Raw genomic sequence first — 22236 nt, forward strand, 5'->3', positions numbered from 1 at the left:
ATTATTTCATTGCAGCTTGAGCCAGTGATAGCTGTGGAGTCAGTTAAATGCACTGACTAAATAAACTGTGCTGTTCATAACTGCTTGTATGTATTCAGCTGTCCGGTACCAGTTTTTCATGATGATCATGGGAAAGGACTAAATTGAAAGTACTTTATGCTTGTCACTAGCAAAAATATGATGGCAAAATGTAAGTAAAATTATTCTTTAGTTCTTTTTGTTGGGAAAAATCAAACAATTGAAAGATTAGATGATGTTACCCTATCAACACTGTGTGTAACACTCATCTCTGCTTAATTTAGAACAGAGCCTATGCGAGGAATACCAGAGTTATACTGTAAACACAAAGTCCAGTTCAAATAGTACACTAGTGATCCTAGTGAGGTTTCGAAATGAGGTAACACCTGCTGCAAGTTAACACTGTCTGTGCTGTTGAATTCAAAAGACAGACACCAACATCTTCATTATTGAGCATAATTTTCTACTTAGAATTGTTGCTTCACTCTCCTGCAGAGATGGATGTTTCCTTGGATCAAATTTGTAACTTTGCATAGTCACAATAAAGACTTGGGTTTCAAAAGTAAAAACATTCACATACATATTGCTGCACAGTGACATTATTCATAATGTCAAGTTCTAAATAGTTTTAGAAGAAGGTAATGTGTTATATTCAACTATTTCAATGTAAAACATACTGGGAAACTGCCATTAATACTTCTGGTACATTGTTTTCCTACATAATACATGTTGCAAAAAGAAATCTTATATACACGTTTGTTCTCCAGAGCTCCTAAAAAGTAGGAGGGAGACAAGATAATAAGATGGTGTGTGTGCTTTTAATATGATTATTTCCTTTATTTAGGCCAAGGTTGAAAAATGTGGATCGAAGTAGCGCTCAGCATTTGGAAGTTACCGTTGGAGATCTGACAGTCATTATTACAGACTTTAAGGAGAAAACTAAGTCGCCACCTGCTTCCAGTGCTACTTCTGCAGATCAACACAGTCAGAGCGGTTCTAGCTCTGACAACACAGAGAGGGGAATGTCCAGGTCATCTTCACCCAGAGGAGAAGCGTCATCACTGAATGGGGAATCTCATTAAAGTTTATTTCCTCCAGTTTCTTTAGTCTCTTCAAAACATGCAAATACATAACTTCTGTCACCTGTTACCACATTTTCATGACAGATTAGTCATGCATAATTGATATGTTGAGTGGACATGATGCAGTTAAAAAAAAAAAAAAGAAAGAAAAGTGCAGTGGTAGAAACAATAACAGCATGAAGCTGAGTCAAGGGAGGTTTAGTTTAGATACCACAAAAGGTTTCTCACCCAGAGAGTGGTTGGGCACTGGCACAGGCTCTCCAGGGAAGTGGTCACAGCACCAAACGTGACAGAGTTCAAGAAGTGTTTGGACAATGCTCTCAGGTGCATGGTGTGACTCTGGGCCTGTCCTGTGCAGGGCCCAGAGTTGGACTCAATTATCCTTGTGGGTCCCTTCCAACTCAGCTTATTCTGTGATTCTATAGTAATTTAAATGCAACCTACAAATGGTTATGAAGCATCTTCAGACCAACTTTTTCATCTTCATGTGTAAGGGTGCCATGAAAATGTGGTTTGAATGTTCATTATGCAGTGTTATTGGTATGTCCATTTTCACTTTTAGTTTAGTGAATTCTAACACAACTCTTGGAGTCTCTACTATTGGCATGTACTGAATTTAAATTTTTATAACATAGTTCAAGCTGCCTAAATATGTATTATTTGAGAATTGTGAAACATAGTTATATGTATGCAAGTCAAAGATCAACTTAATCAATTATTGCTGCAACAGAATTTTCATAATAATTATCTTCTTAAAAACACCTGCTGGTACTTGGTGTGGTTAAATAGGAAAAATGTTATTAAAGAAAACATTTGTATGGATTTTTGCCAATGTTTGACACATTTTACTAGATTACTGTTACTGAATTATGTTGATGGTTTTACCAATATTTTTTGACACTTAAAACACTTATTGTAATGTTTACAAGCAAAATAGAAAACACATTCTAAGCATTGATTAGTTAACCTTGCAATTCAGGTAAAGTACTGCATTGTCGCTGTACACTGGTATTCTGTGTTGTGTAACAAATACTGAACCTCAGATGGTGATGCATTTGGCAAAAACTATTTGGAAATATGAAAGTTTAGAAAAGCTTTAAAAAGAACAGAACTGCAGTTCTCATTTCTGCTTAGTGCTGTTTCCTTGCCCCAGATTTTTCTAGTGTCACGTAGTCACTTATGATTTCAGTACAGGAATATCAGATGTTGCACAAGAATAAGGAAATAACAATTTTTTTTTTGTTTGTTTCTGAATAAATTTCTTTAATATTAAATTGGCCTATTAGAATATATTATGTCATAAATAATTTGGAAAAGACTCAGTATCCTACTTTATGGCATAAACTGTCAACATTTACGCACTTAGCAATATACTGATACAGAGCAGAACTATTTACAATACCATCTGGTATTATGTAACATTACCAATAAAATATTTTTGTGAATACAGATTTTGCATTTTTGTTTACAACCAATAAGTGTTTTGATACATACATACAATTCATGTATAGATTTTAAATTATATATTCTGGTTCAGTACAAAAGTCCATTTAGCTCCTTTTAGTGAGGTTGTGCACTTACACTCCTGTGAACCTTTTCTTTTTCATTCAAAGTAAATATATTTTTAAGCCCATGTGAAAGTTGGATGGACCTTCTTGGTATTGAATCCAGCCCCAAATTATTACCAACATATGATATGTCTTCTTAACAGCTTAAAACAATGGATTTTTGTAGCCCCTGACAATTGTGATGTTTGGTGGTTTCTTGTAGTAATGTATTTTTCTGTTTTTAATGCAGTACTTACAGGCACAATGGTACTGTTCTATTTTGTAAGATGCTAGTTGTGAAATACAGTTAGTTGCATAAAATGAGAGTCTGATGTGATATCTGAGAACATACATACCTCATCCCTTGGTGTTGCTGTTTAAACTTTTTAGACATCAAATGTTAATTATAGGCTATTTCAGATGGATAACTACTGACCTGTTTATTATGTATTCTGCTTTATCTTACTAAATAGGATGTCTGTTCATTGCTGTTACCTGGCCAAATTTAGTATCTGTAAAACAATGCTTTTTAAGGTTCTTAAATGTTTTTGGGGCCGGGCTAATGTTCAGAATAACATACACTAGTTTTTAAAAGAAAAATACATGCTTCTCAACTTTATTTTTTTATATTTTATTTTTAGGTGGGACTATTTGCAGAATATACTGATGTAATGGATTACAAAAGAACTGAAACTGCTTAAAGTAAGCAGTTTAAGGATAGTAAATCTCATTGCAAGAAGTTTTATGAAATGTGTTTCTAATTTAAAATGTAGTGAATGCTAACACATTTCAGAATTCCTTGCAAAGAAATAATAATCTATTACCAGTAATTCACTAAATGGGAAATGTATTTTTATTTAAGTTTATGTGAATAAACCACCCAGCACTGCCAACAAGAGGACTCTATCTTCAGAATTAAGTAGCTGTTTGGTTTGAAAGGAAGGATGGAGTGGATTTTACTATGATTCAACTGTCTCTAGAGAATAATCTCAAAAATGTAGTACAAGTATGGTTATCAAAAGGAATGCAAAAAGTCTCACTGTTCTTTATGGAACAAGACACTGAAGAGCAATTTCTACTACAGGTGCAACAGAAGTCAGGATCTAAAAAGCTGAGGTGGTTTTAATTGAACTATTAGGTTGCCAGAGTTTCATTGCAATGATGCTTGTTTTAGCATTAAGCAAAGTTAGGTTTTTACCTGTTGGTGATTAAAGGGATATGACAATACTGACAGCAGAGTAGACAAATTCTAAGCAAAATACTGCATTTGTATCTGTTCATAATATAATTTAAGTGAACTTCACTTTCATAATTTCTAAATAATTTTGACTTGTAGTAATCCTAAGTCCTTTTTTCTAACTGTAAATATATTTAAAAGCATCTTTACTCCATTTATAAAAAGTGAAAATTTAATGTTGTAATGTGTTCTGATTAGCTAAGTTTCTCTGTGATTGCTCTCTGCATAAGAACTGTTATTTGTTAAATCTATATATGCACCAGTCTGCAACAGCCATACATCCTGGGACGTTAATGAAATGGTGGCCCAACAAAGACAAGTGTGATAGTGTTCCATGTAAATGAGTTCCTTTATGTGCTGATTGATTGTCTGGTTTCAGAAAGGAAAAGGGGGGAGAAATGGGGGAAAATTAAATATAAATAGTTCATTGATAAAGGGTACAGTAATTCAGTCTCTTATCTTCCTAACTTTGCCATTAATTATAGGTGGTATAAGAAAAAGAACAATATACAGTTCAGACTGATTTCTTTTTTTCATTAATTTAAATCTACATATTAGAGGTAAACAAAAATTCTTCTCAGTAGCAGGTTGAATTATGCCATATAAAATCTTGATTCCAACAGAGGAGGTAGTAATAAATAAATTACATTTAAAAATTTAAAATTCTTGATATGAAGAGTCTTGATATTAAGAATATGACTGAAGTTTTAACCTATTATGTGTTTATCTAGATATTTGGTGTTTTGGGGCATAGATTGTAAAATCTCAAAAATGGTTTGATTTTATAATTTGTGCACTTTACTTTTTTTTGATATTATGAATAGCACATTTTCAAGTAGCCATGCAAGACAGAGTACTTTCTAGAATTTGTTTCTATTGGTTCACTGTAGTGTTTAGGCAGTTCTTCTAAACTTCACATCTTGCAACTTAGATTCTTTACTTTTTTCTCTCCTGTCTCAAAAGCCTGACAGTTTCCTACATTTTGCTGATTGATTTTACTTTGTTATACAGGATTGATTTGGCATGGAACTGTCTATTGTGTACTTTTTGTCCAGGGTTCTTTAACTGTATCTGTTTGGGGTTTTCTTTCTCTAACATGCCTTTATTTGGCTCTTCTCCCTACTAGGGAGTCTGGGTGTACTTCATTCAAAATCAGAAACTGTAGGGAAATAGAAAGGCATTTACATTTAATTTCTCCAAAGGCAACAGCAAGTGCTATACTTGTAAATTTAGCCTGTGCCTACTCAGGAATAAGATAGGTAAGATAAAAATTTAATGCTGGTTTTGGCTGGTGGACCAGGCAGTCAAATATGGCATTTTGCAAATGCATACTTCTATCTCAATGTTAAGATTTGGGTGTGCTGGAAATACAGTTTGAGTTTTCAGAGGTTTTCCTAACCTGAAATTATGCCCCAACTTATGTCAGAGCAGTCTCAGTTTGGAAGGTTGTAACTTCAAAGTAGCAAAAACTGTACAGTAAAATCATTCAAACTGTAGAAGCTCGGATGATTTTCTTTTGTGCTCTTAAAGTTTTAAACAGAGGAGAAACTGTTAAAAGAGACTTAGAAGACTTGTCTAAGACAACAATCATATATTGACTTTAGTTTGATATCTAAAGAACCCATGTTTTAACAAGAATTAACAGGGTTTAACCACTATATTAAATTTGGAAAGGTACTTCACAAGTTAATTACAAATCAGTACTCTATAGAAATTATTATAACTTCCTGCCTAGAATGGAGTAAATGGTACAACAGCAATGGAAAACTGCATGCTTGCTGGAAAATGCTATTATCCAATAGCAAGTGATGTTTACATGACCTTCCTAAGACATTGTGCCAAAAGATTGTGATGTCTGTTAATGAGGCCTAGGAGTCCAGGTGTGTTCCCCCTACCTAAACTGTACCATTGGATTCAAACAGTGAAAGAAAACGCAGTGGAAAAAAAAAAAAATCAGTTTCAGATTGTAGAGTTGTAGTAATGCAGGAGCTGATTACAACCTCTATTTAACTGTGTTGATGAAAATTAATAAAAACAAACCACCACTGAATCACTCTGATGTATTCAATCCTAATCTTCCTCCTTTTATTATGGGAGACAGATAAAAGTCATCAGAATGAACTTGCTCTGTCTTCTGATGGCAGATTTTAGGAGCAGACAGTTTAATGGGCACAGGAAGTTTTAGGTGTACTTTTAAGAAGTTAAACATGGAGGATGAAGGGCAAAAGCATATTCCATGGCTCCTAATGATTATTAATAAGAATGATCACAAGGGATTGCTGTCCCTTTTGGGGTTTTGTAAAAGACAAAATTGTAACCTTATCTAATCACTTCTTGTCCCATATGTTTAAAAAGAAAATTACCACCAGAAAAAATACTGTTCAGTAACAATATTCTAAAAAGTAGTTCCAAAATGTTAATTGTTTTGTAGAAAGTACGGCATATCTTGGCAGAGGGAGGAATATTTGAGCAGGACTATGTTTTCAGGATCTAGGCCACCTGGAAAAGTGTAGTCTTTAATTACATAGTTTTCTGTCATGGTTTAACCCCATCTGGCAAGTAAGTACCACACTGCCCTTTGCACATTCTCCCTCTGTGCAGTGGGTGAGAGAATTCGAAGAGTAAGAGTCATGGATTGGGCTAAAGACAGTTTCACAGGTAAAGCAAAAGTTGCACATGCAAGCAAAGCAAAACATTCACCACTTCCCATGGGCAGACAGCTGTTCAGCCATCCCCAGGAGAGCAGAGCTCCATCACAGGTAGTGGTGACTGGGGCGGAAAAACAGCACTACTCCAAACATCTCACTCTTCCTTCTTGTTCCCTCAGCTCTATATGCTGAGCATGACACCACATGGTCTGAGGTATTCCTGTGGTCAGTTGGGGTCAGCTGTCCCAGCTGTGTCTCCTCCCAGCTCCTTGTGCACCCCCAGCCTGCTCACTGCTGGGGTGGGGTGAGAAGCAGAAAAGGCCTTGACTTTGGGTAAGCTCAGCTCAGCAACAGCTGAAATATCCCTGTAGTACCAGCATGTTTCCAGCACAAATCCAAAATGCAAGCCCATGCTAGCTACTGTGAAGAAAATTAACGATCCCAGCCAAAACCAGCACATCTGTGTATAAATATTGATCTTGGTCAAAGCAAGGTGAATGTGCTTCCTCAAGCTTCTAAGACATGTAGCTGTAGACCAATGGACCTTTAATTTACAATGGAGTTACTGAGAAGATAGCTGAGGAAAAGAGCCTATTAATGTATTTTTTGATAACCTGCTACCCACATGCATGTAATTTTCCTCTTCTGTGTGAAGAAGCAAAAGGATGCAGAAAAAGGAAATAAGCCTAACCCAGGCTAATGAAATGTGGCTCTTTACCCTCTTACCAAGATCACTAGAGTCTGCAAACTGCACGTTCTGTTTGGTTCAAAGATAGTCCCAGTGATTTGTCACTAAAGAAGGATGGAGTTGTTAAATAGCTTTGCATCTGTTAAGACAAGTGAGGGGTCAGGCCAATTATACTTTCTGAATACCCACTTTGGGAACACAGAGATCTAATCGGCTGTTTGTAGGCATCTAACATATAACTGCCATCCATGAATAATCTGTTTCAAACTGATCCTTCTTTGCACAGAATAAATAAAAGTGCTTCAGTGTCAAGCCCAGTTCCTGATGGCACAGGTCTCTGAGCAGGAAAATCTGGCATCTGACTGATCATCTTTTACTGTAACAGCCTTCAGCTATGAATTAATCTAGGCAAGGGAAATCTTCAGGTTTTATGTATTATCATTACTCCCACCTCTGAAGGAAACACGTTCTAATTCCTGATTCCTTCTCCTTTTTTTTTTTGTTTCTCTTAAGTACATCTTGAGGATGCAGTGAGTTTGAAGTAATTTATTATGCGTGCTTTTGTAAGTGAGGAATTTGACTGCTGTTCCCAGTTCTTCAATTATATTTTGGTAAGATCAACATGGTCTTTCAGAATAATGGTATGGGGAGCTTAGAGGTCAATATCAATTTTGTTTCTATATAATTGACTACCTGAACAGATTCTTGCTGAGCAAACTCAGTTACACTGATCCTGTACCATTCAAACGCTCTGAGGTACCTGGCATTCTGGGATGCCAATTATCTGCATTTCTGCAAGTGGTCTTACTCTATGCAGGGAGGCTTCCATATGTCGCAAAATAAGCAAAATTCTTTCCAACTGATGGAGGCAGAATGTTGCCAAGTAAAATGCTCTTAGTCCCTGCTGGAGATGGAGATCTCAGGAGCATGCACAGATACTGAGTTCTTTCTTAGCTTTCCTACAGAAATTCTGAGTAGGCAGCTTCTGTTTCTAAAATGTGAAACACCTTCAAAAACCCCCAGTCCAACAAAAAGACAGAGGATAAGGAGGGGGGAAGGAAGAACAAAGAAAATGTCTTTCCAGAATAATCCCTAGAAGAGCCATATAATGGCTTCTTTGTCTTTTTTTGTCTGTTTAGTGTTCCTTTCTCTGTGTACTGTAGTGGAAGTAGGCAACATCACACTTCTTAGAGGTGTGTCTTGCTTTATAATTCTTGATACCTGTTGGTTCAGTGACCTTTGGCCTAATTGTGAATTGAGTAGTAGATACCATGAACATTTCACTCTTGGATGCAGGTTATTTATTGAAAGGGCAGAAGTTTTGATGAAAGAGTTAGGAACAAAATTAATTCCTCTCATACAATTAGCCACTACACAATTTTAAAGGGTCTAATTCCTGGACTGCTAAGAAAAGGATAGCTTTTTGTTGCAAGGGTAATAAGAACACAGACTAGAATGGATGTGGTTTCTGAAGAGTTTTGTGGCCAGTAATTCATATGGCTGTTTTCAGTGATTATTCCACACCTTAACTTGTTAATCTTGAAGCGTTGTTAGAGCATCCTCACAAACAAATCAAAACTACCAACAGTACTGTCAGATGCTCTTAAAATTTACTAAGTGCCTTACACAGAGCATCACTGAGGCAATGATTCATTTGCAAGGAAGTTTGATAAAAGATTTGCTCCTCTGGATGAAGTCACAGGTTATCAGTTGTAACCAAGGTGATGTTCCTGGTTATACACATTAGAATCTTACATTTTATTGCTGATACAAGTACCTAACAAAAAATAGTCCAGAAATTTTTGAGGCTTTCAATTTGTAAAACATCCATTCTTTGGAGGAGATTTTTTCTTCTAGTCAGCTGTGATGGTCTACTGGAATATCACAGAAGTGAATAAAACTTGTGAGTATTTCTGGATGCTTTCACATTTCTCAGTTTCTCAATCAATGACAGTATTATCTTTCTTGGGAAGGGGTACCTAAGCTGGTTTTGTTCATAGGGTTTATGTTTATCCAACTAGTTTTTTAAGGGTTTTATTATTAGAAAAAGGGCTTGTTATTTTGAAAATAAAAATCTTACCTGCCAGGTGTCTTCCCCAAAATGAGTAAGTGCCTTTTCTGTTCTGACTCTTAGAAGTATTTACTTTGTCAGATTGAATCTGAATGTCCTGGATAAACCAACTATTAAGTACTGAGAGCTACCAATGGCTTGAAATCCTTTCACTGAAACAACAAAAGACAGATTGTAAGCCACTTGAATTATTTTGAGACCTGATGTTATCAGAAGTTTTATAACTGCTACGAGTAGTATACTTCTAAGAACAATGTAACTTTTCAGGAACTTGATATTGATAGGAAATAAATATTTATTAAAAGAAGTATATTAAATAAATATTTATTTACCAATTTGAGTAAGAGAAAATGTTACACCATGGGGGCAACAGTCTTGCTGTTAGCAGTCCTGACTACTTAACAGAAAGTAAAACTGAGGCCCTGGACTCTTAACTATAAAAAAAAGGGTGGTATTTGGTGAGAGATTGGGACTGTAAATCTTATGTCCATGTTCTAATAAAGTAATTTTTCCTACCTAAGTCTTTACCAATTCTCAAAGCAGAAAAGAAAGCATAAGCAGATATCAGTAAGAGGCCCTCTGGTTTAATTGGTGCTGCTTCCTATCTCTAGAGGATTTTTTTTAAAAATTTTTTTTTAAACTTTGCTCAGGACTGGTACAGCTGAAAGTATATTTTCCCTTCATTCTTAAGCCTAGACTTTGAATGGAGTTTCTCTGAGACACTTTTGTAGTGAAATCGTATTCCCTACAAACATTGAAGACAAAAATAAACATCTCTGTGAATGAAAGATTTTGTGTGGTTGTAATTTTTTAATATATGCAAATTTCATTTTAAAAAAATCTAAAGGTGCTCTAGGAAAACCATAGTATATTGATCTATTTAAAAGGTCTCTGTGTAGCAGTCAGAAAGTACAACTTGCATCATGAGATGCTACAAATTTTCTGTCTGATAAACTATGTTCAATTCCAGTTAAGCACTCCTTTAAATATTAAAGATGGCAATACTTTGCATTTAGCCTAGTGTATAGTAACCCATTGGGATACTACCTCCAACTGACCTCTTCCTGACCTCAGTTCAAAGACTATATTGAACAATTTAAAATTCTGAAAGCTTGGCAGGAAAGCTGGGGGGAAGTATCTGGAAAGAAAGAAACAGTAGGAATCACAGTGCAAAGACTATTTTTTTTCTATGATAAATGCTACACAGTTAATGATAATGAAATTGTTTAAAAATTTACGCCCCTATAGTTATTTCACATCAATGACATATTTTTGGTTTCAGAGGAGCATAAATAGATGTTTTTCATGCCTAGAATAGTGACACACATTGAAATGCCTTTCCCAGGAATAAATAAATACTTCTTGCCTGTGAGCAATCTGACAAGAAAGTATTTTTGGTGAAAACTAATGTAAGTGCACTACAATCTTGATTGGCAGTGGTGATGCTTAGGGTGTCTTATGATAAAATGGTAAATAAAATTATTAAATTGTTCAGAACCTCTCTCTGAATGTATTTGTACTGTCTAGGAGAAAGTGCAAGAAATACAAGTGGGCAATTTGGGGATAAACAGCAGACAGTGGGAATTTGATCGCAAAGTGCCAAGAGGACTCTGCTAATTTACTGCAGAGATGATTCATTACCGCTTTTGGTTATGATGGAAGTTGAGTTATTCCTGGGAGTACTGCTTCTGAAGCAAGAAACTATGAAAGCATCTGTGCTTGCAAATTAAAGTAACAAAGGAGGTAAGAAACTTGAGAAGGGGGCTTTGTCTAAGGCTTCATGTCATTGTATATAAAAACTGTTCTTTGCTACTGAAGCGGGTTATAAAACAGTGGTCTATGTGGGTTCTCTCAATTTGTCTTCAATTCTACAGTTCCCATGTTCAGTTGTCTGAATTGTTTGTTGTTTGTGTTGCTTTGCAGCATGAGGCAGGGGTCCTGCAAGGCGTTCTTGAAAGAAGCTGATTCTCTTGTAAAGACTGTCGGAGTTTCCCATTTGTGTAGCAGGTAACTGAAGTGTCGGCCATGAGTATGGAACCTCATCTCCACTCCAAGGAGGCAGCATGGAAGACTGATGCCTCCTTGGGTACAGAATGCTTTTAATGCCACGCTGTCATTGTTGGGCACAGATCCCCAAGTGCAGGCAGCAAGTGTTGGGAAACTGTTGATGTAACTACCAAATTGGGTACTAGCAGAAATACTGACTAAATTGGCATCAGATACCAGAATAGAGCTATTGTCACTAATTAAAGGGGTCTAACTTAGTCTTACTTACTCATCTATTTTGCAAGAACAGAAGGGATTCAAAAGAGGAGAGCAAGTTGTAAAGCTCTCCTATCACCCTTTTATTCATTTCTTTCCACTATTGACTGTTCAGTAAGACTGCTACACAATTATGGGTCTGAAGATCAAAACAAATTTCTTAAATTCCGCACAAATGTTTTGGCAGCCATGGGAGATCACAGCATTCCCCTGCAGATATGGGCCTGGTGCCTGGAGATAGTTTAGGACAGTGTCCAATTTTTTTTTACCCTTTCTTGTCCTGAAAAAAAAAAAGAGTAAAAACTAAATTTGTAAAGTTACAGGTTAAAGATAGGCAAAAGAAGGCTGAGTTATGCGTAAGTACAATCCTGAGCTAGCAGAACTTCAAATTATTCTGGGTGTTTCAGGCTCAAAGTTCAGCACTGCACATATCCCAACTACTCGCTGGCTCTGCTGCCGCTTGTGCAGCGGGATGGTCTGAGAACAATCCAATTGACACCACAGCTAAGGCAGTGTAATGTCTGCACTCTCCAGGGCATGCACTGGGCAGCGCAGGGCAGGCTGACTGCTCACAGTAGGTACTTCTGTGAGCTTCAGGCATGACCAAGGCTGTCACCAAGTGTGAGGGTGCTGGGTGCCTTAGGCACTTGTCTGTGATGTGGCTGGTCTATTCAGTGTTAAAAGAAGCGGTCAGCAAAAGAGGGCAATATTAGTGTCTTATCTGATTATTCAAGTACTAAATGCTTTAAACAACTACCACATTTGACTGTTTTGATGTACTCATGGTTTTCAATTTCTATTTATAAAAATTAAGCAACCCTTAGAGAAAAAGAGAGACAAACAGTAGGATTTCTCTATCTCTGACATTGTCTCTACATTGGTTGACATGTTAAATTCTACTTGAAGGGGGAATAAAACCAGGGTACAGATGAACAAAAGAAAAAGGTAAATAAATTGGCAAAGTCAGTCAACACTTTACCTGGTTTGATTGACAGACCACTTTCCAAAACACCTCCTTACTGAATGACCATCTGTTGTCTCTTCCATTCGAAATAGGAGCTACTGGCTCCAGTGTATCATCTGGCTTGCACTGCTGAATGGCTCTTAAGGACCTGACAACTCTCCTAGACCTGTATTTCCACTTATAAGGACAGCTGGCAGTTGTAATTTAATTTTTTTTTTCCATTTTAGCTGTTTGCTAGATGCAGTTTTGCTTTCCAAGACATGCAGCCTTTTTCTGATAGGAAAAAATATAAAACATAAAAGGCATAAAATTTTTACATCAAACATGAAAAAAGAAACCCTAAAATAAAAGCAGTGGTTTTCTGTTTATGGTCTGAAGATTTCCTGAGCTAATGCATTCATTTTTAAGGATCTTCAAAAAAGTGAAAAGGATAAAATACTTAGTACAAGTAGTATAAATTCACTGTCTGGAATCTGCACTGTTGCTGTGAAATGGAAAAGGTAAAAAGTAGTTACCTTGGGTAACTACTTTCAGATTATTTGATATATTTCATCTTAAAAATTGAACTTTCAAGGCATAGTGCAAAGTTACTATTGCACATGTTTACTACTAGCGAATATTTTTCCTATTAGAGGAAAAAATATATTGTAGAAATTAAAAAACCCTGATCTGGGTGTTGCCACTCAAAACACTTGATGCCGTAGCAAACAACAGCAGGACACAATAAGGATTTTTAAACTTGTGTAGTTATATGTAAACAAAAAACCAAGCAAAACCCAGCCCTGCTTGCCTTATTTCTATATTTTTTTGTATATGGTATGTATTTGTGTAAGTAAGTAAGTTTGCTTTGACTCTTCACCAAAGTACTTAAACACAAATCATAGAATCACAGAATGGTTTGGGTTGGAAAGGACCTTAAAGGTCATCTAATTCCAACCCCCCTGCCATGGGCAGGGACACCTTCCACTAAACCAGGTTGCTCAAAGCCCCATCCAACCTGGCTTCGAACATTTCTAGGGATGGGGCGTCCACAGCTTCTCTGGGTAGCTTGTTCTGGTGTTCCCCATCTTCATAGTGAGTTTTTTCTTTCTTGTATCTGACCTAAACCTACCTTCTTTCAGATTAAGGCTATTCCCCCTTGTCTTACCAATTACATGCCCTTGTAAGAAGTCCCTCTCCAGCTCTCTTGTTGGCCCCTTCAGGTACTGGGAGGCTGCAGTAAGGTCTCCCCAGAGCCTTCTCTTCTCCAGGCTGAGCAACCCCAGCTCTCTCAGCCTTTTTTCATAGGAGAGGTCCTCTAGCCCTCTGGTCATCTTCATGGCCCTCCTCTGGACTCTCTCAACAGGTCCATGTCCTTCTTATGTTGGGGACCCCAGAGCTGGATGTAGTACTACAGGTGGGGTCTAGTGAGAGTGGAGTAGAGGGGCAGAATCCCCTCCCTCGCCCTGCTGCCCACACTGCCTTCATGCAGCCCAGGACATGTTTGGCTTTCTGGGCTGTGAGCACACATTGCCAGGTCATGTTGAGCTTCTCATCAGGCACAGAGTTAGAGACAAGGACGTCCCATAGGACAGTTTCAAATGTTTTGCACAAGTGCAGGTATGTGACATCTGTGCACTTCCCTCATCCACCAACACTCTGAGCCCACTGCAGAAGGTCACTGAATTGGTCAGGCATGATTTGCCCTTAGTAAAGCCATGTTGGCTGTCACCCGTCACCTCTTTATTATACCCATGCCAGGTACAGTCTTTGGAAAATTTTAGATTATGCAAAGAAACAAAAGCCCAACATTTATAATCCCTTCTGGACTGATATTCTGGAGCTTTATATGTAGAAATCTTTACAGAAAAGAAAGGACTTGACACACAAATATTGAAAAAAAGATTAAAAGAAAATTCTCTTTGTGCTCCTAGAGAGTATTCATTCTGCTTTTTTAATATAGTGAACTACTAAATACTGTGCAAGTCTACATATATAGATGCTTATTTATTTATTTAGGGCATGAAAGTTGAATTTTCTTAAGAGGAATGATACAAATATTTTGAATAATGTTTATTAACTTGCAATTGTTCACAAAGCATCTATTAAATAAATTTTGAAACATACTATTGATGAAGAAATAATTGATTCAAATTAGAAGAAACCAGGAAATTTGCAAAGTATCACACCACTTCCTGAACTGCTTACAATGCAGCTTACTTAATTTTGTGCACTATTGTCCTAGATGTTTTTTCTATTTCTATTGCCCTGGGGTGTTATCATGGTTATCAACAATAATTGTAAAATATTTTAAGCTCTTGCTTGAAATAGGTTGAACACACCACAATGCTAAACAATGAGAGCTAAATAGGAAAGGAATGGGGGGAAGGTAATAATATTGTGGTCATCAATAAAAGTTGATTTTGAGAATTTTTGTTAATACTTTTATACATGAGGAAATTTGAAGGGTTAGGTTCAATAAGAGTGGAAAGTAGTTGTACCAAACTAAGTATTTTTCTTGAAAGATAACGGGAAGGGAAAAAAAGTGGTATCTGGCAGCAAGAGAAAAGTCTCATTACCCCAAGAAGTCTGATGATACCATATGTACAACACATGGCAGCAAAGCTGTTTCTTCCTGCTTCCCCAACCTTGCAATCTATCATAGCCAAGTGCTGACACTGCAGCTTGTATGAAGGGGCATGTGAACATCAAAGGAAGTGTCTTTGCCTTTGAAAAACCTTTAACTGGTCTACATGCAGGGCAGCATTGACACAAATCTATCAGCACAAAATCTTATTGCTTTACCAACTTAATGGTTTAATTTTGTGAAAGAACAAAACCAGGGGGAATGATACAAATGCATCTGATTAGGACTATTTTTTTTTTAAATTTAAGTTGATCTGATTTATCTCATGATCTAATGAATTGCTAGAATGTTGGTTTCCTTTTCTGGCTCACAGTAACTGCTCTTATGACCCTTGAACACACTTGCAGAAGTATCAGATGCTGATTCTTTCAAAAAAATTGATTGTCTTAACTACTTATTTAACACCCATAGTTTATGAAGATAGCTTTTTTCTGGATTTGGGCTATTTTCTGGACATAGTAAATAGAATTGAATCCTAAAGATACAAAGTTACCATGGCTAAATAACTAAATTCTAGTCAAGAAAAGGATTTAAAGATTTAGACTCATTAATAAAAGGAGAGAATCTTGTGTCTAATTGTAACTCTTCATGTTTTGAGTTAATTAAAGACTGGCAGACCTTGTAGCCTAAAATGTTACATATTTTTCATTAACTATTCATGGTTAGTAATAAAGATACATAATTATTAATCTTTAAAGACTTTATAAACTGAACTGGGTAATTAGATACTGTCCGATAATGTTTTTTCTTTCTCAGTGATACAATTCGGGTATGGCATTTCAGTAACTTTTGCTTATCTTTCTTGCTCACAAGGCCAAGTTTGTAGTAAGAAGCATTTTATCTTTTATCAGACCAATTGATAGATTAAATGGACAGATTTTGCAGTGTGAAAAAAAGCCTTGTGTAAGTTTAGTTGCTTTGGCCCCCAATAGCATCAGAGAGCTTAACAAAGATGCTTTCTTTCTGCCCTTGCCTTAGTTATATTCTTGGAGCACTGCAGATACATTCTCATTCATTAATTATTCACATATTATTGAACAGCACTGAATGAAGAGAATCCTTAAAATTCGTATTTGGGTAATGACATGATTGATAATAATAATAAAAAAATCTCCCTATGTCACCTCTCTTTAGCACTCCTTATTTATTCTTTTCTCCTCTAAGAATATAGTTTCTTCTTCTGAAGGAGGAGACCTTTATTACTGGCCATCTGCCACATTCATTCTCGGTGCCACTATAACACACTTCGGACCTCATTTTCCCTGGCTGGAACACTCTTCCATATAAAAGACAAGTGTCACACCTCAGCAGGGATTGAGTGGTCTCTGCTTTTAAGCTTGCTGTCAGTAAATACTCCATTGTATCTCTCTACGCTGACTTATATTGCTCATTCCCTGCTATATGGACTTGACAGTGTGTGTAAGGGGCTGTGAAGTGGGAGAGTGCAGGAATTCATGGCACAGGTCAGCAGGTAGGTATGCAATGAGAGCAGTGGACCCGATTTTGAGCAGAAACACAAAATCAGGGAAGCTGAATGGCAGGGTGTGGCAGAAAGCACTGAGGAACAAAGAACAGGGGGGCAGAAAGCCCAGCTAAGACTTTGAATGGTGCTTTCAGAGCTAGTTCTTTCTGCAATGCAAGCCAGTAATATCTTTCCAAGTTCTTTTTACAAATCCTCTACCATTTAATCTATGACTCTCCCATCATCACCCTGCCATATTTGGCCTGATTTCTCATCATCCTCCCTAGTTCCTTACTTCTGTTGAAATCTACTTTTTTTTTTTTTTCCCTCAGACCCAATTTCCCTGTTTGTACCTCTTAGTAATCATCCCAGTATCTCCACTGCAAACAGAGTTGAGTATCCCATATTTTCTGAGGGCCACCTTTTCTCCTCATTTCTTCTTTTATTTTGAGGAAGAGGTGATGAACAATTTTGGCGTTACTTCTCTTCCAACTACCAGAGTTGCCAGCTGGCATCCTGCTTTCCCCCTTCTTTTAAGCACAGCCAAGAATAGCAGTAAGCTATGGCTCAGATTTTATGGGCATTCATGTATAACATACATCCTTAGGCTGCAAAAGCTGTAACAGCTATTTTTTTTATGCTTTATTGTAAATCATATTGGCATTTTTCTTAAAATGCAGGGTCCTGAGTGGGTTATTATCACTTATTTTAAAAAAGGATGTTTCCAGTCCATAGAGAAAATGTGAGCCGAATGCACTGTAAGGGCAAAGAAGTAAGCAGAATTATTCCAAACTTGGTTTGTTTTTTTTAAAAATCAGCATCAGAAGCTGAGGGAGCAGCACTGAATGATGACTTTAAAATACTTACCTTGGCAACAGTATAGGTTAGTTAAGCTGTTGGGCCGTTGCTCAGTGGTCTGGGCTAGAGAGAGGGGATGCACTACTGTATTGGATTCAGCTGAAACCCAACCAATATTCCCCGCATCTAGAAAGATGTACAGCTGTTATTTCTTCTGCCACTTCCCAGACCTACATTTTGTTGTCCAGAAGCATGACATGGTGAGCTAAAATAGCCCTATCTTTGCTAGTGACCGCAGACAAATCCTTCAGGCTCAGTTCTCCAAACTTGCCTGGCCCAGCAGCACCCACCTGCTCCTCGGGCCAGGGTACTGTGCAGTCACCTGTGTGCCAAGGACAGAGGAGGGAAGAGGGCTGGAGTCCAAAGTGATTTGCATGCTCAGATTGTGACAGCACAAGGAGAAAGAATGAACACCTGTGTAATTTCAGTTGCCTAGGGAATGAGTGGGAAAATCAAAAAATGGGTAAGGGTTGAAAGGGACCACAGTGGGTCATCTGGTCCAAACCTCCCTGCTCAAGCAGGGTCGTCCTAGAACACACTGCACAGAATTGTGTCCATATGGTTCTGGAATATCTCCAGTGACAGAGACTCCACAACCTCTCTGGGAAATCTGTTCCAGTGCTCGGTCACCTGCACAGTAAAAAAGTTTTTCCTTATATTCAGGTGGAACTTCCTGTGCACCAGTTTCTTCTGTTGCCTCCTATTGCTTGGCACCACCGAGAAGAGTTTGTCTCCATCCTCTTGGCACCCTCCTTTTAGATATTTATACGTATAGAGCATCCTTGTGCAGAGGCAGCTGTGAAGATTTACACAGGAAAATCGAAGTTAGTGCAACAGAAACATTGAAAGTGTGGAAGGAGTGTCATTTTGAGGCTTTAGCCCCACTTTTGCCCTTAATGAAGACACGCACTCTGTAACAGCTTTATATTCTTCTTATATTGAGGTTCCCAAGAATGCACACAGGATTCAAGGTGAGGCTCCGCACAAGTGTGGAGCGGACCGGGACATTTCGTCTCTCGACTTCTCCCAGGGACCCATGTTCGGGAGGCTCGGGGACGAGACCACGCTGAGCACAGGGCCGCGATGGAGGGATGCAGCGGGAAAAGGGGGCGTGCGGCTTTTTTCACTTTTGGGGCAAATAAACAGTGGGCGCCACTACGGCCCCGCCCTGCGGCCCGGCCCCGGCCCCGGTCCCGCCCCTGCCCGCCCCGCCCCTCGCACGCCGGGATCGCGCTGGGGATCGCGCCGCTGCCGCTCCCGCCGTGCTCCCGCTGCCGCTGGAGCCGCGGGCCCGCCCGGCTGTGCCGGCGCCGGGCGGGAGGATGCGGCGGTTCGCGCGGGTGGCGCTGCTGTGCCTGGGCTGCGGCGTCTGCTCGCTGCTCTACGGCCTCAGCCAGCTGGCCCTCTCCCTGGAGCAGGGGCCCGGCGGCGGCGGCCGGGAGAGGCAGGCCCGAGATCCCGCCACGCCCGGCGCCCGGCGGCCGGCAGGGAGCGCGGGCCGAGGCGAGGCGGGGACCGGCAGGTACGCGGCGCGGGGGCCGGGGCCGGGCGCGGGCGGCGGTTCCCGCCGCATTCCTGCGGGGAGGGGCGGGAGCGCGCCAGTCTCCGTCCCGGCCGCGGGCGGAGCGGGGCGCGGGGGCCGCGGGCGCCCTCGGCTGCGCGGTGCCGGCCGGGCGGCGGCGCCGAGGCCTGGAAGGCGCTTTCGGGGGCAGCGGGTCGTGGTGTCTGTGCGCTCCCTCCCGGCGTCCCGCGGGCCGGGTCCCGGGAAACGGCGGCTGGGGAAGCCTTAAACAAACAAGGAAAACTTTCAGGAGTGGCGTTGCCGGCGACCGAGGCCGCCCCCGTGCGCGTCCCCGCGGCTCTAAGCCCGTCCCTGGCTGCTGCTTGGTGGGATAGGACGGGTGAAGCGAGGAGGGTGCGTTTCCTTCTTCCAAGCAGAGAAAATTTCACGGTGCTCCTTCAGGTCTGAAACCTAATAACTTTATGATTATCAAATATAACTTCATTGAAGCAAAACTGTTTATTATGGGGTACCTTAATACAGCCAGTCTTCTCACAGAAACCAGTGAGTTCAGTTCTATAATTAAAGGGGCGTATGTCCGAGCATCTCACACTCTGCAGACCTACATAGTTCTGTTGCCTTCTGTCAGCAGAAATTTTAATGTGGCCAAGTGATGAATGAGATTATGGAATGGAAATTCCTAGTTTTCCTTTAGATTATAGTTTCATAATCCTGTTCACCTGTGGCTACCGGAAGCCTAACGCCAGGAAAAGAGGCGTGGCAAGAGATGTGTTACTGAAAATGGAGGAGAAATTAGGACCAGACCATTCTGGGTCAGCCTAGCTCTAACTCTGCTTAGATTCTACAGGAGTTTAAAGCAAAGTGAGTTTATTGGTTTGGCGATGATCACTGCTTCCCAGTGCTGTACAAGCTCTGGCATCCCCAGTCCTTGCACTGCTTGTGCTCCTCTGAGCACACGAGTGAGTTGGTGTGGTGACCTGCTTGAAAACTACCTAGTTTTTGGCCAGCTCAGCGCTCTGTATTGCCTCATCCTCTAATTATGAAAGTGTCGATGCTGGTGCAAAGGACTTACGGAGGATGGCAGGATGACAAGCTCTGATTTAATAATCTTAAAACACCATGAAACAGCATTCTGAGTTACTAGGGGTGGAGTCAGCTGAAATGTGAAACCCAGCTTTTGACTGGTGTAACTACTTAAAAGAATTTTTTACCCCATGTTTTTGCTTTAGTTCAAGTTAATACAGATTAGAATGTGAAAAAATGTGAGGATGATTGTTCCTCACTTCTAGTTCATGATTAAAAACTTGTGAGTGGCTGAAATCTACTAGCTCTAAATAAAAATAGGATGAAAAAATCATATGTATGATATTTGCTTTACTAAAGAAAACACGAAGTTTAAGTAAGGCAAACTTTTGTTGGGTAGAAGATGATAATCTAAATAAATGATTTGTTTTATTAAACACTGAAATGACTTTAACATGTATCATACTACTGGTAAGCAAAAGAAGAACCAAGTTTATTTTAAAAGCTATACTGTTTTAGTAGTTGTACTAAAAGTTTAGTTTTTAAATTAAATACATGGAGAAGAATCTCAGCAAGGTGCAAGAAGCTTCTTGCTGCAATGACATCAGATGAGATATAAATCTGCCCTGTGTTGTGAAGTAGAAAAGTTTTACTAACTGAGAAAGTTTTTTTCTATAGGTCTCAAGTGCCACAAATAATTCCACTGTATACAGTTTTGTGGGGGCATAGCTCCTTGCAAAACCAGTGTCTGTTGTCACCTACGTGGGAATTTTTTACCTATAAACTGCTGTCAAGCTGAAGGCTCAGGATAAACATTCCCTGTTGTAAGTTATTGAAACATGCTGTTTGTGCAAGCAGTGTGTGCAAAACTTATTTGTGAGTCAGACTCTTAGAAAAGTCCCTAAAAGGCTTTTGTTGAAGCAAAAACTCTGTCCTGTGGCAGTCAAGAAATGTTCCACTGAATGTTCCTTTAGATGCATTTTTCAATTATTCTTGAGTATTAAACTGTGTTACATTGACTTTTGTAAGTGATACACACATCTTGTTGAATGTCTTGGTGTTTTTCAGTTTTTCAGTTTTTATACATCAGCTGCTTCTTCAGTGGAGACTGAGCACAATGGCCACATGTCTGTTTTATGCCCAATTCTGACTGTCTTGTGATCATGTAATATCCTGAAGGGTTGATAACCTTACAGAATAAATTGCATTTAGATCACGTTCTAATCCTTGAAGTTTAACATTTTGTATGCATTAATAGTAACTTTCCATAAATGGGTTGCTTCAGCTGTTTTCAGTGATAGCTTTAAAATACATTTCAGCAAAGCAAATCTAACTATCATCTGAAGGCACTCATGTACTCAGCAATGTTCTTTTTTCTTTCACCGTGGAGTGTTTTCTTTGCCTGAATAGTCTAGTTTGGTATATGCCACAAGGGCAGAGAAAGCTTGATTGTGCTCTGGGAGAGGGGCAGGAGGTGTTGAATTTGCTGTTAAGTTTTTGGAAACATGCAAACATAAAAACTGCAAACCTTGTATAAGCCTTTGGAATACTACACCTAGAAGAATTTAGCAATGATGATGACATGTTTAAGAAGAAAATAATGTAAAAGGAAGTAACATATTGAAACTAGAATTACAAGTTGAGGCAAGAGCCTCCAATAAACATAATAATTCTAGGGAACTTTTTGGGTAATCAGTTTGGTAAGGAGTTGTTTGTTTCAAAGGCTACTCTAGCCTGAGGAACAAGACAACTGGAGACTAAAGGCTTGTATCTTGAGACTTGATATAAACAGCTGAAGAACACTTTAAGAATTTAATAGCTAAACATCTTCATAAATTACTTGGACGCAGGACTGGAAGTGATACTAAGCAAGTTTGCAGATGATACAAAACTGGGAGGAGCTGTTGACTCCCTCTAAGGCAGGGAGGCCCTGCACGGAGACCCTGACAAATGAGAGGGCTGGGCAATCACCAACCATATGAAGTTCAACAAGGGAAAGTGCCAGATTCTGCACCTGGGGTAGGGCAGCCCTGTATGTAGGTACAGACTGGGGAATGAGATGCTGGAAAGGGTGTTTGGGTGCTGGAATAGGGTCCCCAGGGAAGTGGTCACAGCACCAAGGGACCTGGGGGTCCTGGTCAGTCAGTGGCAAGTTGAATATGAATCAGCAGTGCCCTGGCAGCCAGGAGGGCCACCTGTGTCCTGGGGTGCATCAGGCACAGCATCAC

The 22236-nt window shown here is 39.3% G+C and overlaps 2 protein-coding genes across 3 annotated transcripts in view; both read left to right on the forward strand.

The window, feature by feature from the left end:
• The window catches only part of YAF2 (YY1 associated factor 2), a 32232-nt gene extending 22134 nt beyond the window's left edge, over positions 1-10098 (forward strand). Inside the window, exon 4 of the mRNA XM_082280691.1 lies at positions 863-10098. Within this exon, the coding sequence (XP_082136817.1) occupies positions 863-1100 (238 nt within the window). The 3' untranslated portion in view covers positions 1101-10098. The remainder of the gene's footprint in view (positions 1-862) is intronic.
• Positions 10099-18777: 8679 nt separating this feature from the next.
• Positions 18778-22236, forward strand: part of GXYLT1 (glucoside xylosyltransferase 1) — a 31502-nt gene continuing 28043 nt past the window's right edge. For both annotated transcript variants that reach the window (XM_082280688.1, XM_082280689.1), the window contains exon 1: positions 18778-18985. In XM_082280688.1, the coding sequence (XP_082136814.1) occupies positions 18786-18985 (200 nt within the window). In that variant the 5' untranslated portion in view covers positions 18778-18785. The remainder of the gene's footprint in view (positions 18986-22236) is intronic.

The sequence above is a fragment of the Coloeus monedula genome (genome assembly GCF_965178545.1).
Source record: "Coloeus monedula genome assembly, chromosome: 4".
NCBI lineage: Eukaryota > Metazoa > Chordata > Aves > Passeriformes > Corvidae > Coloeus > Coloeus monedula.